The sequence below is a fragment of the Gallinula chloropus genome (assembly GCF_964237585.1).
Source record: "Gallinula chloropus genome assembly, chromosome: 28".
Taxonomy (NCBI): Eukaryota; Metazoa; Chordata; class Aves; order Gruiformes; family Rallidae; genus Gallinula; species Gallinula chloropus.
In genome coordinates, this window is record NC_140113.1 from 3,472,829 (window position 1) to 3,488,018 (window position 15,190).

The following is a 15,190-nucleotide window of genomic DNA, read 5'->3' on the forward strand; positions in this document are numbered from 1 at the left end:
CCTGTTTTTTTTTGCTGGGTGGCTTCGCCATCACATGCAGATTTTCTCAGAAAGTTGCTGCCTGCAGAATTATTTCCCATTTCTTGCAAATGAAGAGGGAGGGTGGCCCCACCTTCGCTCTGCTTCCAGGCGGGTTTGTGGTTGAACTCAGGAGAGTTAATTTTGTGCTGCACTTGTCCAGGATAACAAACTGGAGTCTATTCCCAGCGCTGTGCTGGCTCACCAGCAATCTGCTGGGACAGCATGGGAGCCCTGAGAATAAACCAGTGGTACCAACCCTTTGGCACTGGGGCATTGGAGCTGGTAACGTGCTCACAGCATCCCCTGAGAGTTGGGGACTGTTCACTGTATCCTGGGATCTGGCTCGGTGATTGTGGTACTCAGGCTCGTGCACCTCTGGAGATGAAGCCTTTCCTGGAGACAAATATTAACGTGTGGGCAGCAAGTCCAGGCTCTGTGAGCTGGAAACAACCCCTCTCTGGGCACTGTCTGATTTACACCTCTTAAACCACAGAGGAACCCCGGTCTCTGCTGGCCTTGGGTGGGGGGGCTGCTCTGCTGCTCATCCCTCCAAGAAACTCCCTGGGAAGGGAGAGACGAGATCTCTTCATGGAAAGTCGCTTGTCAGTAAGGAAAATCCCTTGCATGGTGATGAAAGGCACCCTGAAACCAAGCACGTGGATGTTAAATCCACCCAATAGTTCTTAGTGGAGTGTTCTGGTGAAAGAATGTTTCCTTCTGCAGCAGCAGCTTCTCCATCATCCGGTTGTGACGTGCACAAAGAGCTGCTGCAGCTTCAAATCCCTATTTTTTGTTGGTTTTTTTATTAAAGCCATGATGTTTCATAGCTGCTTTTAGGGTGCCGCTTCCCAGACCTCAGTGATGCACCCAGGAGTGAGGCTGTTTTAGGGAGGACTAACTAAATGAAAGTCTCAGTGCAGCCAGCGCTGCCTCCTCCAAATATCTCAGCTCTGGGATCCCAAACGGTGCCTGCTGAGGAGGAGGATGTGCCTCTCTCCTCCAGCTCCCCCCACCTCACCAACAGGTTCCCTGCAGATAAATGAGCTTACACACTTCTGAGCTGAGGGGAACATGCTGCCCTGCCAGCTGTCAGCAGAGCTGTGCCAGCAGCAAGAGTGGCAGCACAAGTAGTGCCCTCCCAACTCCTCCCCACGAGGTCTGACACTGCATCCCCTGCTGCCACGCTGCGATTTTCTTCCTCCCTGTCCTGAGCAGCCCCTACAATCTGCTAGAGAAGGGCCAAGCCTTTGCTAGCAACTGCTCCTCCTTCCCTTCGGTCACCCAGCCCGAGCTTTACGAGGTGTGTGGAGGTTTCCAGGCAGGTTCAGCCAAGTTAAATCTCTTTCCCTTTGCTTCACTCTGAGATTAGGGGTAATTACCATCTGTGTGAGTCATGGGTTGAAGGTAGAGCCTTGACCTTGTCTCTGCAGAGCTGCTGGATGCTAACAAATGTGCTACGTACGTTTGAGTGCAGGCCAGCAGCAGTTGGTGTTCATTAAAGAGCTCGTTACCGGTGAGGAATTCAATACTCCATATTGCAGTAATACCTAGAGACTCCCAACAAAGTCCAGCACGCTCTCTGGACCTGTTTTTTCCAGGAGAGACACCAGAAGTAGGGAGGGGGAAGCCTGGTGTGGAAGCAGGGATGAAGGGCTTTGCCCAGACCTGCAGAGAACCGGTGTTTTGTCACGAGCACCCTCTCTGCCCCTCACTTTGGGGGTTTTATCGGCACCATTTTTGGCACAGTGACCCCGGTAATGCTGCGATGAGAGCGGCAGAGCTGGGCAGGAGGGTGGCATGTGGGAGCTTTTTGGCCCACACACCAACCTTGGGCCACAGTTCAGCTCATCTGTGAGTGGTGGGACAAGTCACCCTGGTGCCTATGAGTGGCTGTGGGGATCCTGGCAAAGGAACCGCTGCCGCGAGGCTCTGCAGCTACAGCAGGTCACATCTGGGCCTTCCAGATGTGCTCTGGTTACATCCTATGGGTTATGTTTGCCTTATGTTCAGCCAGTCGTTAAGTTAATTAAAAGAAAAGGGGATGCTCCCGGTCCACAGAGCTGCTGGTACCTCCCAGCTGCCGGATGGCATGGTGGCAGCGCTCGCCCATCACCGCAGTGCCCTCTCTGCTGGGCTGCTCAGGACCCACAGTTCCCAGACGATGCCTTTGAACTAAAATAAGCAGAACCTTAAGTAATAGTTTCTACTGGTTTCAAAACCTCCATTTTTAACATCAGAAGGTGGCCACTCTCACACAGGAGCTTTTCCCTTCCTTTTTTACCCCAAAAATGAGGACAGAGCTATCTTCCTTTAAATCTGCTCTCAGCTGAGCGGAGTTTTCCCAGGCTCATCACTTTCTGTATGTCAGACCTTGCAAACCCTTTTTCTTTCCCTGTCTCTGTTTCCCCTTTTTCACTTGTCTCCATTAAGTTTCCAATAGGAAAAGCCGCCCGCTGGGATCTCTTCCTTCCCTGGGGATCCCCAGAAACGATGGATGGAGCTGAGCTTTGCCCTCCCTGCCATCCCCTTGAACCTCCTTGCTAACCTTCTGCCTTCTTGCACCGTTCAGGTCTCGAAAGCATCTTCTGAGCTCATGAATTACTGCGAGCAACATGCCAGGAACGACCCGCTGCTGGTTGGGGTGCCCGCTTCGGAGAATCCTTTTAAGGACAAAAAGCCTTGTATCATCCTATAGCTTTCCTCGCTGCGGCGCGTACGATCTCTCAGGCAGGGCACCGGTCTCCATCGACTGAAACCAAGCTACAACCTTAACAACTGTGCCGAGGGGTAAACACTAAATGTTGGATTCAAAATCAAACTTAAAGCTCAAAAAAACCCAAACGAAACGAAACGAAAAACAAACACCACCCACCACCCACCCCTCCCCGGCCCCCAAATTGGACGTGGTTTAAGGGAAGGGTGTCTGCCGCGGGGCAGGTGCCGCGCTGAGAAGGGGTCAGAATTTAAACATAGAAAATTAAAACAAAAAAAAAAAAGCCCCAAATCCCCACAAAAATAACCAAACAGAACAAAGCAGGGCCGGGGGGTGGGTGGGGGGAGGGTGTTTTTTAATAGCACCGTTGGAAATTGGTACCACAGAGGCGATGGGAGGGGGGGTTTGTTGTGTTTGCTGATGGGATGCAAGACCCCAGGAGCTGGGACCTCGCTGGTGGGGGCTTTGAGCAAAAGCCCTGAGTGGGTCTGATCCGGTTCGCCTCCGATCAGCACGGCGTGGTGAGAATTTGCTCTGTTTCTGGAGAGGGAACAAGGGAGAAGCGTGTGGGTGAGGAAGGACCTGGTTTGTACCCAACTGGGAAAACAAAACGCCAACCGAAACGCAGCTCCAAACAAATCGCTGCTCCAAATGGATCAACCGAGGCTGGCGGGGGAGGACGGGGGGGTCCTTCCCTGCACTGTCCAGCTCCGCTCAGATGAGGGGACGGCACCGCAGGGTAACGCTCTCTGGCATCAGATCCATCAGCTGCGAGAGTTTCCATGAGCAGCGTTAGGAAGCCCAAAGCATGGGAGAGGCTGGGGCTGAGCCCCTCTGATTGCGGCTGGGGTTTCTTGGGCTTGGTACCACTGGTTTTCCCCTGATGGGACTGGACTGGGAGCTGGGAGGGAGGGGTGGGGGGAAGGAAGGGGCTTTTTGTTGTGCACTGTCATATGGGAAATCTTTTAAAAATTGGCCTTTGGGGGAGTCTTGGTCCCAACCACTGAAATTGGCAGGTTTAGCATCATTTCCCGTCTCCCTTTTTCTCACTGAGAGCAGAATTGGCTCCACTAATCCCAGTTTAAGTGGCAGAGACGAGGCTCAGGCTGTAGAGCCAATAATTCAGGTCCCAGCCTTTGGAAACCTTTTGATGCCATCGCCGGTGTTAAATGCACCCGCCACTGAGCCGGGGCTAACCCGGCACAGAGCAGCCCGCGAGGAAGAGGGGACAAGCTGGCGAGCCTTCCTCCCGCAGAGCTATGGCAGCGCCGGAGCCCAACGGCTCCATGCTGGGGCAGCTGGATGCTGGGGAGAAAGATCAAACCTCAGGAACGTTCCACCCCGTCTCCCCTCATCACCGGTGCCCCAGGTGTCCTGCGGAGCCGCAGCATCACTCCCCAGCTTCCAGCTCTCCCGGGGAGCAGACGGGTCCCGTGTGTCGGGTTTAAGTGACCGAACTGGGTGTGAGTCCGTGGGGCAGACCCCAGGGCTCAGTGGCTCCTGGGGGGGTACAGAGGGTTCGGTTTCCTAACTGACACGTCAGGTCCTGTTCCCGGTTATCCAGAACGCAGGCACCATGTGTTGGTGTCAAAGTGGTGCCAAGTTTCCATTGGGGGAAGAAAAAGAAGGAGAAGGGGAAAAAAAAATTAAAACCCCTCCCCCCGATGTGAAATTCCATTGGATTCGGTTTGAAACACCATGACCTTGGGAAGCCGACCCCTCAGTGGGACAGGGAATCGCCTCCCATCCCCAGGAGAGGGAGGGTGGCCAGGGGAGCCCCTCTGGGTGGGCTTTCTGCTGAGCTTTGGTTGGTGCGAGGAGAACCCTGCGCTCCGTGCGGGATGCTGCGTTGGCATTGCTGCTGCGCGGCACCGGTAGGTTTTGCTGCCCAATGTGTTGGAGCCAACGGCGTTCCCAAGGCACTGTGGGCTGCGCAGGGTTCTGCTGGTGGTCGGTTCATGGTCTGGGCTGGTGTGGAAGGCTAAGGCAGGGAGTGAAGCTGCTCCCCAGGGAGATGGGATAGAATCTACCGGGAGCAAGGGGCAGTCAAGGGGTCTTCCTCCCGTGGCACAGGGCAGCCGGACCCTCCGCAGCACGGGCCGGCTCAGGCTGTGGTTAGCAGAGACGCTCCATTTCCACCTCTTGGTTGCAGGTATCTCACCATCCCTTTTTTTAAGCACCCAGTCGCCTTTCCAACCAAGCTGGAACACAAAAAAAAGCCCCGACGCGCCCCCAACACCCCCGTTTCTAACACCAACCCCAAACCACAGCACGTCCCGTCTGCATCTCGCAGCCGCTCCCCCGGGGTCCTTCGCTCATCTGAGCGTGTCAACCACTCCCACCCCCCCCCCCACCCCATCCCCTGTCGTGTGTGTGGATGTGGATGTGTGTGTGTCCGTCCCCGTGTCGTGGGCTCCGGCCGCACGCCGGCGTTGCTGGACTTCCCCCCACCCCCATCCCAACATGGGGTGTGAGAGTGCAGCTGGAGCGGAGGGGCAGTGGGTTTATTCCCCTGGCTCACAGCCCAGCTTGGCTTGGGGGTTTCGGGGAGGGGGGGGTGGGTCTTTTGTTGTTGTTGTTGTTGTTGTTGTTTGTTGTTTGTTGTTGCTGTTGGGTTTTAAATCTTTTCATCCAACATCACTTCACGCCCTGGAACGCCGATTCCGTAGTGGGACGCCAGCACGGTCCTGAGGCGCCTGGGCTTCAGCCACAGTGGGACTTTCTCTTCTCTGCAGGGGAATCTCCTCTGTGCTCAATCTAGTACAGCTCCAGCCTTATTTTTCTACTCCGGATTGTTGATTCTTCCTCTATGTTAGAGACCAGCGCATGGTGCTATAGCCGGTGACCCAGGCCCGCGCCGCGGCGCAGCCACAGACCTGCGCGCTGCGGGGCACCGAGCGAGGGGCTGCGCATGTCCCAGCACCCCCGGCATCGGCTCGCGTTGCCCGAGGGGGCTCCTCAGCAACCCCCCCAGCCCAGGTGGGTGCCAGCCCTGTGCCTGCATCCCACCCCTTCCCTGCAGCCCCCCTGGGATTGCGATGGGGAGGCTCGTACCGGGCAGGATGGGATGCTCTATAAATGTGGGGTGGGATGTGTGGGGGGGGGGGTCAGTCTGCTGTCCTGCTCCCCACACCCCCAACAACACACTCCTCATCCTTCCACACTCATCTATCTCCCGGTGTCTTGCCCGAGTTGTGCCACAGTGCCGGCGGTGAGTTCAGTGTGTGGCTGGAGCCGGGAGAAAGGGACAAGCAGCTTGGGAGGGGGCAGGATGGGGATCCCCTGGAAGCCTGGGGACAGGGCTGGGGGGTCTCAGAACGGGTGTGATGGGGGGGGCGGGGGAGGCAGCGGGCAGGGACCTGCCGGCGGGTGCTGGTATCTCAGTGGGTGACTCGTTAGGTGGGAAAAAGAGAAAAAAGAAATTCCTTGACCTTTGATTTTATTTGATTTTTTTATTCTTCGGGGTTGGGGGTTGGGGTTGTTTGTTTTTTTTTTTTTCCTTGTCTGAGTAAATCAGTGCTCATACTGTAGGTGTTTTTGTATAATAGCATAACTCAAGTGCAGATCCCAGTAGCCGCTTGTACTTCGTTAGTGCATTTGCCAAAATTAAAAAAGGAAAAAAAAGGAGAAAAAAAATAAAAGATGAAAAAAAAAACCAACAAAAGGAAAAAGAAAACAGAAAAAAAAAAACCCAAACCGACCCAAAAACGAACCACTTTTCCAGGACTTTTTAAATACTCCAGATGGAGAAGGGGAGTGGGGGGAGCTGGGGCGTGGGGGCCGGCGGTGCCGCAGCCCCGGCTCCACAAAGGCCTTTTTTTGGCTGTAAACACATGCCCAGATCCGTCTGGCGTTTGGTTTTAGCGCCTGGTGAAGCCGCTGCCAGAAATAGAAAGGAGAGAGAGAGAGAGACCGAAAAAAGCAAAAGGGAGAGAGGAAATCAGGCTCCTGTTGCTTTTCTTGCTTTGCTTTTTGGGCCCTTTGCCTTGTCCTCCCCTCCCTGTCTCGGGAACCGTCCCGGCGGCGTAGCCGGGAGTCGGGAGACGCCCCAGGGACCCACACGCCAGTGTGGTTCGGTGCCAGGACCTCTCGCGCCCGGAGCCGAGCGGATGCCCCTTCCTCCCAGTACTTAAAAAGTCTGAATTTATTTAAACACCATAAACCCAACACATTTACTCCATGGAGCAGGAGCCACGTGGCTGCTACTCCACGCTCTTGACTTTTTTTTTTCCCCTCTCTTTGGTCTATTATTGTTATTATAATAATTATTATTATTATTATTATTTGCCAAACTGATCTTGTTGCCAAAACGCCAATCGAGGTTTGTAAAGACTGTACTTAGGAAGCAATCGGTGTCTGTAACGTGGGCTCTCATAACGTCCTTCCTGCATCTTGGATCTCTCTGGATTTTTCTTTCTTTCTCGTGTGCCATAGGCCGATTTCTCGCACAGTGTTTAATATTTCGTGGAGTTGTTGTTCGGAAGTGAATTGATAACACAATAAAAAGGCTCACTTTTCATTTTGCCAGATTTCCTGCCTGACCTGGCTTGCGTTCCCTCCCCCCCCCCCTCCACTTTGGGATGGTGGGTGTTAAGCTGGGGGCACCACAGCATCCCCTGCATCCCCCTCGCCCCGGCCATTCATCCCTCTGGGAAGAGCCAGGCTGTGGGTTGGGGATGTGGTTGGAGCTGGGTAAGGACCAACCAACCCTTCCTGCTGCTTCCTCCGGAGCTGGGTTTGGTGATGACCTCTGAGCCTCCTTCCTCAGGGCATTATGGCCACCCACCCTGGGATCCCAAGGGGGTAGGATGGGGCCGACATCCCTGGGGGAGCTGCACAGGGGACCCCTCGCTCTCCTTCTGCGGCTTCTCAGAAGTCCCCTTCACCCACTCTTGGGGGGGGGGGCTGCTCACAGCACCCTGACACCCTGTCACTGCTGGCTCCTGCCTTGTCCCAGCTGCTCAGCATTACCAGGACAGCACCAGCACCCGTTTTCTCCCCTGTGCAGAGAAGAGGAAGGGCCCTCCCCTGCCCTGGCAGCCGCCCTGTCTCCCTGCTCGCCTTCCCGGCAGCTCCCACCCTGAAGCAGCACTGTTGTCCAGTGCTGGAGCTGGACATGGGGAGCACCAAGCGCCGTCAGCCCTGGCAGCACGTGGCTGCTTTCCTGGAAGGCAGCGGCCTTGGCAGCTTTGGGGAGAGGTTTGGAGCAGCTCCTCCTGCTCGCCCAGCTCGGCAGGAATGTGTGCGCTGTGCGTACGGGCGGTCTGGAGCCACAGCTTCCTCCGCGTGCCGGGAATAGCTGGGATTTTTCAGTGTCTGATCCCAAACACCGAGCTGGGACAGGCGGGCAGCAGCGGGACGGGCAGCGGGCAGCCCTCCCTGCAGCTCTGCCCCAGCGCCGAGCCGTGGTCTTTGGGCTGAGCCCCATCACCCTGCGCGGGGGGGATGCCCCATGCACGGCTGGTCCCATGGAACACGGATCCCATCTGGGGGGAGGGGGAAAGCGCTTCAAATTCACTTCAAACGCGTGGCGGGGAGCTCGGGAGCTGCTCCCATCCCCCTGGAAAAACCGCTCAAAGCCACCCTGCCCGGCGCTGGAGCCTGGCAGCACATGAAAGGCCACCGGACCCTCCTGCCGGCATGGAGCTGCGGGCTCCGGCACAGCCCAGAGATGGATGCCTGGTGGCACAGGGCTGGGAGCGCCGCTAAAAATAGCCCGTCCTCCTCCTCAGGGCTATTTTTAGCTTCTCTGCAGCTATAATTATCCGCCCTTGGCGTCCCGGCCAGGGAAGCTGCTGGCACCACAGGGACGGGACTGGGGTCACCCGGGGATGGACACGGGTCCCTCTGGCCCCACCTGGCACTGGGCATGTGCCCGTGGAAGCGGGTGGATGGCACCGGGGTGTACCGGTGTGGGGGCATCACGGCAGGTATCACCCCCCCCCCCACTACCTCCCTCCAGTGCCACACAGCCCCTCGCATGTCCCACCATCCCCGGGGACCCCTGCGAGGGAGCACCCTGCTCTGACCCAGCAGCGCGGGGGCTCGGGGCCACCCACACCCCACCACGGGGAATCCTTCCGTGTCCCCCAGCCTCCATCACCCACCCCCGCTGTGGTTGAAAGGGGGGGGGGGGGGGGATCCCAGGCCGTTCCTTTCCCTGGTGTGACGTGGGGACACCCACGACGCACTGGGACTGCGACCATGACGCCACGGGGGGGGGGGGGTGGGAGGGTGGCTTCCTGCTCCAGCATCCGGCTGCCGCGCACCACGACACAAGCCCTCGTGGTGAGAGGGGAACCGGGGTGCAGCACGGGGACCCCCGCAGCCCATCGGCCACTGGCGACCACCCTGGCTCCGTGCCTCAGTTTCCCCAGTTCACAGCACGGCCTCCTCTCTACAGGCTGTTTGTCTCCTGAGCCCAGGGACGGGGCCAGCGCCGGCGTCTGCCGCCAGCAGCCACCCAGCCCAGACTCATAAATCAGCGGCTGTGGCCTCCCCACGCGCCGGGCTCAGACGGAGCAGGATCTGGCCCAGCCCTGTCTGGCCACAGCCGCCCCAGAGCCAGGAAGGGGCTCAGTGTGTGTGTGTGTCCCCTGCCAATCCAACCTCCCCCCCAGCTCTGAGTAGCTGTGTGAACACCACACACACACACCCCTATGGGTGTGCAAGGGCCAGACGATCAGCGCTGGGGTGGGAGGGGGTTGTGGTGGTGGTGGGGGGTGTGTGTGCAATCCACCCAGCTCTGCAGCCCTCCAACCCATTTCCCATGGGAACTGGGGGCACGGGGTGTGTGCACACGCGTGTGTGCTTTGCTTGCACACCCCTAAGCCAGGGGGGTGTGGGGGGGGGGCGGGGGTGGTGCACAGCTGTCTCAGGGTGCACGCCCAGCACCCACCCGGGCTGGATGCGGCCTCACTGCAAGCCCCCAGGTCCTAATTATCACCCAGGGTCTAATTATTAATCGCCGACATTAATGCTCCCGGCGTCAGGCTGGGCCCGGCCAGCTCCCCGCGCCGCCGCCACACTGGGACCTTGTCCCAGGGTGAGGTGTGTGGCCGCCGGCCCCGCCCCAGGCCCCCCCCCCCCCCCCCCGCCGCCGTGATACCGGGGATGGGGGACACGGTGAGGATGCCGGTGGCCGTGGTGGTGGCCGCGGTAGCCAGGATATTGGGGGGGGGGTCACGGTGGTGGGAGGTCAAGCCGAACCAGCAGCGGGACCTCTCTCTCTCCCCCTGGCACCCCGGGGTGGGGGGGGGGTCCGGCCATAGATGGTCCCACCGGAGCTGAATCAGGGGTTTCCCCTCCCTCCCTCCCGCCTACCAGCCCAAAGACCCCGCAGTCGCCCTGGGTGTCTGGGCGGGTGGAAAGTGCGGCTCAGCGTCCAGCCGGGATCCCTGACACCCCCGCGCTCGGCCGGGACCGCAGTGAGTCAGGCTGGGGGGGGCAGGGAACCGGGGACACTGGGGAGCCCTGGCTGGGGGCTGAAAGGGTGGAGCTGTGGGTCCCACTGCCCCCGGGGGGGGGCTCTCTGAGGGGGGTGTCTGGGGTCCATGGGGGGTGTCTGGGTCAGCGCTGGGGGGGGGTTCCTGGGCAGTGCGGGGGGGGGGGGTGGTGGGGGTGGTGGATGTCCTGTCCTGCCTGTGACTCGCTGCAGGATCAGGCCCCCCCCCCGGGTGCAACACGCTGACGTCTTGGGGGGGGGGGGGGGGGGGGGGGGGGTTAGGGGGTGTCTGTGTCCATGGAGGGGGTAGGGGCAATGTGGGGGGTGCCTGTGCGTGATCCGGCACACGTGTGGGCGGGTCCGTGTGTGCTCCGGGGTGGGCTGCGGTTGGGGCTGCACCGTGGGTGTCCTGCCCTACTGGGGGGGGGGAATAGGGGGGGGTGCTGCACTGCTGGGAGCTGCTGAGGGGGCCCGGGGGGGACACCCAGGGGTTGTCACCCATCCAACGACCCCCCACTGCCCTGGGGCTGTGACTCAGCCCAGCCTGACGTGCTCATCACACGAGTGGCTGCGCAGCGCGGGCACGGGGTGTCCTCCCCTGGTGACACCGGGCACAGGAATGGCAGCGCTGGTGCCAGGCCGTGGTCACTGGGGCCTCGTGACCCACTGCCTCACCAGTGAAACGAGTTTTGGGGAGGCTCAGCTTGCCCTCTGGCCCTTTCTCTCCTCCTTTTCCCTGGGTGCTCCCAGGGACCAGCGCTAAGAGGTGCCCCAAGACAGCTGTGCCACACTGTGCCACGCTGTGCCATGCCCCTTTGCCAGCAGCCTGGAGACATGGGGGGGCTGAGCTGCTTCCACATCCCCTCCCTGCTGCCCTGGGCTCACCCAGACCACCCCACACTGTTCCCCACCAGGGATGCTCAAGGGGGTGGGGGTTCCCCGTTCTCACCAGACCCTCCCCTCCTCCACAGCTGGACTCAGGGCTCAGGCTCTTGCTTTCCCAAATTGCACCGTGGGAGGGGTGCTTCAGCCTTTCCACAGATGGGGAAACTGAGGCACGGGAGGATTGCGCCGCCAGGATTGCGGTCAGGTGAGGAAGGCTCAGCACTGTGACTCACCCTGCAGCCCCGAATCTTCCCAGGGTGCTGCTGTCCCTCTGTATCCCCCCCCCACTTTGGTGGGTACAGCCTGGGGGAGCCACTGGCTGCAGACAGAACTCACCCTCCCCGCTGGGCTGGTTTGTGTGCCATGTGCCCCCCTGCACCAGGGCTGGGGCCCCATCCTGCCCCAATTAAACCAGCCCGTGGCTCTGAGCTGAGACCTGCCAGTTGCTGGCTGCAGACTTGCCCACGCAGAGCCGGGGGAGCCAGGCTGGGTGGTCCTTTGCCACCCACGGGGGGGGGGGGGGGCATGTTTTGGGGCACACAGCCCAAGCCCATGCATGGGAGGGGATGTATGGCTCCCATCAAGGCCCTGCCTGGTCCCCTGGGACCCTCCAGCTACACTCACCCCACTGTCCCTCTGTGCCTCAGTTTCCCCCTGCAGCCCAAAGGGAGGACACAGGGCAACATCCCCAAGATGTGAGTTACCCTGAGATGGTCACCCTGTCCTCAGCCAAGTGGGACAGTCACCGTGTCCCCGGGCAGGACGGACACCGTGTCCCAGCCAGGCAGGACTTGTCCTCCCAGCAGCCATGGGCCTGGCATGGATCCCGGCCCTCGCGCCCGGGCGGGACAGGGTGTCCCCAGCCAGGATGCTGGAGCAGGACAGGGCCGGGACCGTCACCCCCAGCACACAGCGTGTTGCCCAGGGCTGGGACAGATGCCTGTGTGTGTGTAGCCATGTGTGTGCACACACGTGACCTGGGCAGGGGGGTGAGGTCAGGTCGGGCCCTGCTCTGACATGCTGACACTGAGCTGCTGGCAGCTCCTGCGCTGCACCAGGGCCCAGCACGCACACACATGTGCATGTGGACACACACACAGAGCCCTCTGCATGGGCTGCATGGCCTCCACAGTGAGGGGACCCAAGGGGGGCCCCCGCTGCTTGCAGAGCCCCCTGCCCCACCACCACACCCTCAAGTGGCTGCCTCAGTTTCCCCTGAGCCCTCAGGCTCCATCACCCCACTCTTCATGTCCCCACATCCAGGAACCCACCCAGGGTGGGGGGGGAAGCAGAACTGGGGCTGTGAGAGACCAGGAACACACCTCCTTGGGTAGGGGCCTTTAAGGACACAGGTGCCCTTGGGTTGCTGGGGGTGGAGAGGGTTTATCTGCACAGGTGGGGGGTCTGCTCCCCCCCCCCCCCCCCATCTGGAGGAGCAAAGGGCTGGTGAGAGGGTCAGTCCCTGGGCAGGGCAGGGGTGGGGGGGTCTGGTTCCCACGGCCAGGGAGCCAGAGGGAAGCTGCAGGAGGGAAGGGTGGTGCTGGATCCCAAAGTCCAGGGTCAGCACCCCCCACACCAGGGGAGGGGGTGAGGCAGGGGCTGCCCCTGCATTTCCCCATAGAGCTCTGGGCTACGGGTGGGCTGCAGCCCCAGGGAGGGGTGGGAGGTGGGGTTGTAGGAAGCCCCCTATAATTTTGGGGGTATGGAGGGGTGGGGTGCATCTTCCCCAAGCAGGGCAGGGGGGGGGACACACACCAAGCACAGGTAAAGGAATACCCCAACCCTGCACCAAGACACCCCTCGTGTTTGGCTGCTGGGAGGACCCCCAAACACGGCTCCAGGGGAGCAGAGGAAAGCACCCACACACCCATGTGTGACTCCAGACATTTTATTGCCAACCATCAGGTCCATCGTTAAGTCGGTGTAAGAACAGACTCTGGCACGAACTCAGCTCAGGGCATCCCCCGCGGCAACACCGGCGCGTCGCGGGTCCATCGCAGGTCCCAGGGGCTCATCCCTGGGGCTGGGAGGGGGGGAAAGAGCCAGTCCTTCAGCCCAGCCCCTCAGCCAGTCCTCCTGCTCCAGACAAGTCACCCAGATGCCAACAAGAACAAAAGAAATACAAAAAAACCACCCAAAAGAAACCAAAACCATCTCTCCATCTTCCGCCCCGGCGCTCTCCGGTGCCCGTCCCGGGGGGGGGGGGGGCTCCTCGGCACGGTCCCACAGTCCCCAGCAGCCAAGCTGGTTAACTCCTTGGCACGGCTCCGGTGTCTTCCCAACCAGCATCCCACCGGCTCCACCGGCACAGCACCGGCTACGGGGTTCCACTCCTTCCCACGCCCACCGGTACGGCCGGGCTGCTCCTTTTCTCTTCTCCGGTTTAAAAAGACACAATTGAAATCGGTGGCTTTTTAAGGGGGGGGGGGTTTGTGGGTTTGAACCGGCCGGTTCTCCTGCTTTTTTTTTCCTGCCGTTTTATTTTTTGGTTGTGGGGTTTTTTTTTGTTTGTTTGTTTGTTTGTTTTACCCCCCTTTTTGGTTCACGGTAACAGAAGCCAGGCAGCACCCGGGGCCGGCTCAGCGCTCCTGCAGACACACGTAGGGCACCCACTGGTTCTTGTCGCGGCTTTCGGCGCAGTAACTGGCCACCTCTGCCAAGCCTTGGCTCTTCCAAGCATCCGTGTGTGGATTCTAGGGAGGGATGGAAGAGCAGAACCACCAGGTTAGTGCCACCATCACCCCAACACACCGTCCCAAATCCCAGCACGCTGCGTGGCATCATCATGTCACTGTCCCCCCTCCACCCGCCACCACCCCAATTCCCCTCCTCCTCATCCTCCTCCCCAATGCTTGGCGGGGTGCCTGGTGTGAATCAAGGCTGGTAGAGGGGTGGGGGGGAGAGGTGCCGGTGCGTGGCCGTGCATCACCGTCCCACTCACCGTGACTAAGAGGCAGTGGAGGTCGCGGGGCTCGGCGCCCGCCTCGGGTTCGCCCAGGATGGCGGCCAGGCGCTGCATGCCCGACACGCGCAGGATGTGGATGTCGTTATCGCAGCAGAAGGCTTGGATGAGGGTGAAGTGGATCTGCAGGGCGATGTCACCTTCATCCTCCTCGTCGGTGGCCAGCACGCACAGCACCACGCTGTCGGGGTCCCTGCAGGAGCGCGTGGTGTTAGTTCGGGGGGGGGCAAGGAGAAGTGTGGGGGGGGTGCCACATAGACACCAAAACAAGCACTGGATGCTGCAAGTCCCCACCCTGGTCTTGGTACCCTGGTCACCTCCCTGCGTGCAGGGAAGGGATAGTGGGGGGACATGACATACACCCCCCCCCCCCCCCTCCCCCAGCAGGGAGGGCGGTCCAAGCAGCTCCCCCCTGCACAACCCCCTTGGGAAGAGCCAGAAAAGCCTCCTAGATGCCTCCTACCCTGTGCCAAGATACCCCCCCACCCTTGGATATCCCCTTAACCCCAGCCCCGCAGCTCCTATCCCCACCACGCTGCTCGGCCCATTGCCCCCCCCCAAGCACCCCGGGACCCCCCAAAACCCCCTCAACCCCGGGATACTCACACGTTCATGAGCTTGGCAGACTCGTAGACCCCCACCGTGAGCCGGTCCTGCCGCTGCGCCGCCACTAACACCCGCTCCACCGCCTCGCTCACCGCCTGCATCCTGCGGGAGTGGGGGGGGGAAACGCGGCTGGTGAGCACCGGAACAGCGACACCCCCTCCCCAAATAACAGACACCCCCCCTCCCCAAATAACAGACACCCCCCTCCCCGAATAACAGAGACACACACACCGCCCCCCCCCCGCCTTCCCCGGGCCGCGGCACTTACTTGCTGCTCTCGCAAGGCACCAGCTCCTCCAGGGTCATGGTGCAATTGTAATCCGAGGCGGGGGCGCCGCGGGAGAAGAGTAAATTCCCAGAAGGATAATCCCAAGTGCTGCTGTCGCGCCGCTGTCGCGATATCCGCCCGGCTCCAGCCGCAGCCCGAACACACTGAGCGCGGCTCCGGCTGCGGCGCCGCCTTTTATAGGCTTCCCCCCGGAGGGGCGGGGCGTCTCGCGGCGCCCCCCGCTCCGCTTATTGGCTGGCTCGGCACAAAGAGAAGGGAGAGCGCGGCGGG

The 15,190-nt window shown here is 60.4% G+C and overlaps 2 protein-coding genes across 3 annotated transcripts in view; one reads left to right on the forward strand and one right to left on the reverse strand.

Moving 5' to 3' along the window:
* GNG7 (G protein subunit gamma 7) overlaps positions 1-3,109 on the forward strand; it is a 79,000-nt gene extending 75,891 nt beyond the window's left edge. For both annotated transcript variants that reach the window (XM_084276323.1, XM_084276324.1), the window contains exon 5: positions 2,591-3,109. In XM_084276323.1, coding sequence (XP_084132449.1) covers positions 2,591-2,716 — 126 coding nt within the window. In that variant the 3' untranslated portion in view covers positions 2,717-3,109. The remainder of the gene's footprint in view (positions 1-2,590) is intronic.
* Positions 3,110-12,935: 9,826 nt separating this feature from the next.
* GADD45B (growth arrest and DNA damage inducible beta) lies at positions 12,936-15,056 on the reverse strand. The gene is made up of 4 exons (XM_084276230.1): positions 14,900-15,056; positions 14,632-14,733; positions 14,005-14,218; positions 12,936-13,756 (listed from the first exon to the last, which is right to left on the reverse strand). The coding sequence occupies exons 1-4, from the start codon at positions 14,935-14,937 to the stop codon at positions 13,643-13,645; spliced, it is 468 nt and encodes a 155-aa protein (XP_084132356.1). The 5' UTR covers positions 14,938-15,056; the 3' UTR covers positions 12,936-13,642.
* Positions 15,057-15,190: the final 134 nt, after the last annotated feature.

Coding starts and splice junctions, on each gene's coding strand:
- GADD45B (XM_084276230.1), bottom strand. CDS start 14,937: ATGACCCTGGAGGAGCTGGTGCCTTGCGAGAGCAGCAA. Junction 14,734..14,899: donor GTGCCTTGCGAGAGCAGCAA/GTAAGTGCCGCG, acceptor CCACTCCCGCAG/GATGCAGGCGGTGAGCGAGG. Junction 13,757..14,004: donor TCCACTGCCTCTTAGTCACG/GTGAGTGGGACG, acceptor ATCCCTCCCTAG/AATCCACACACGGATGCTTG.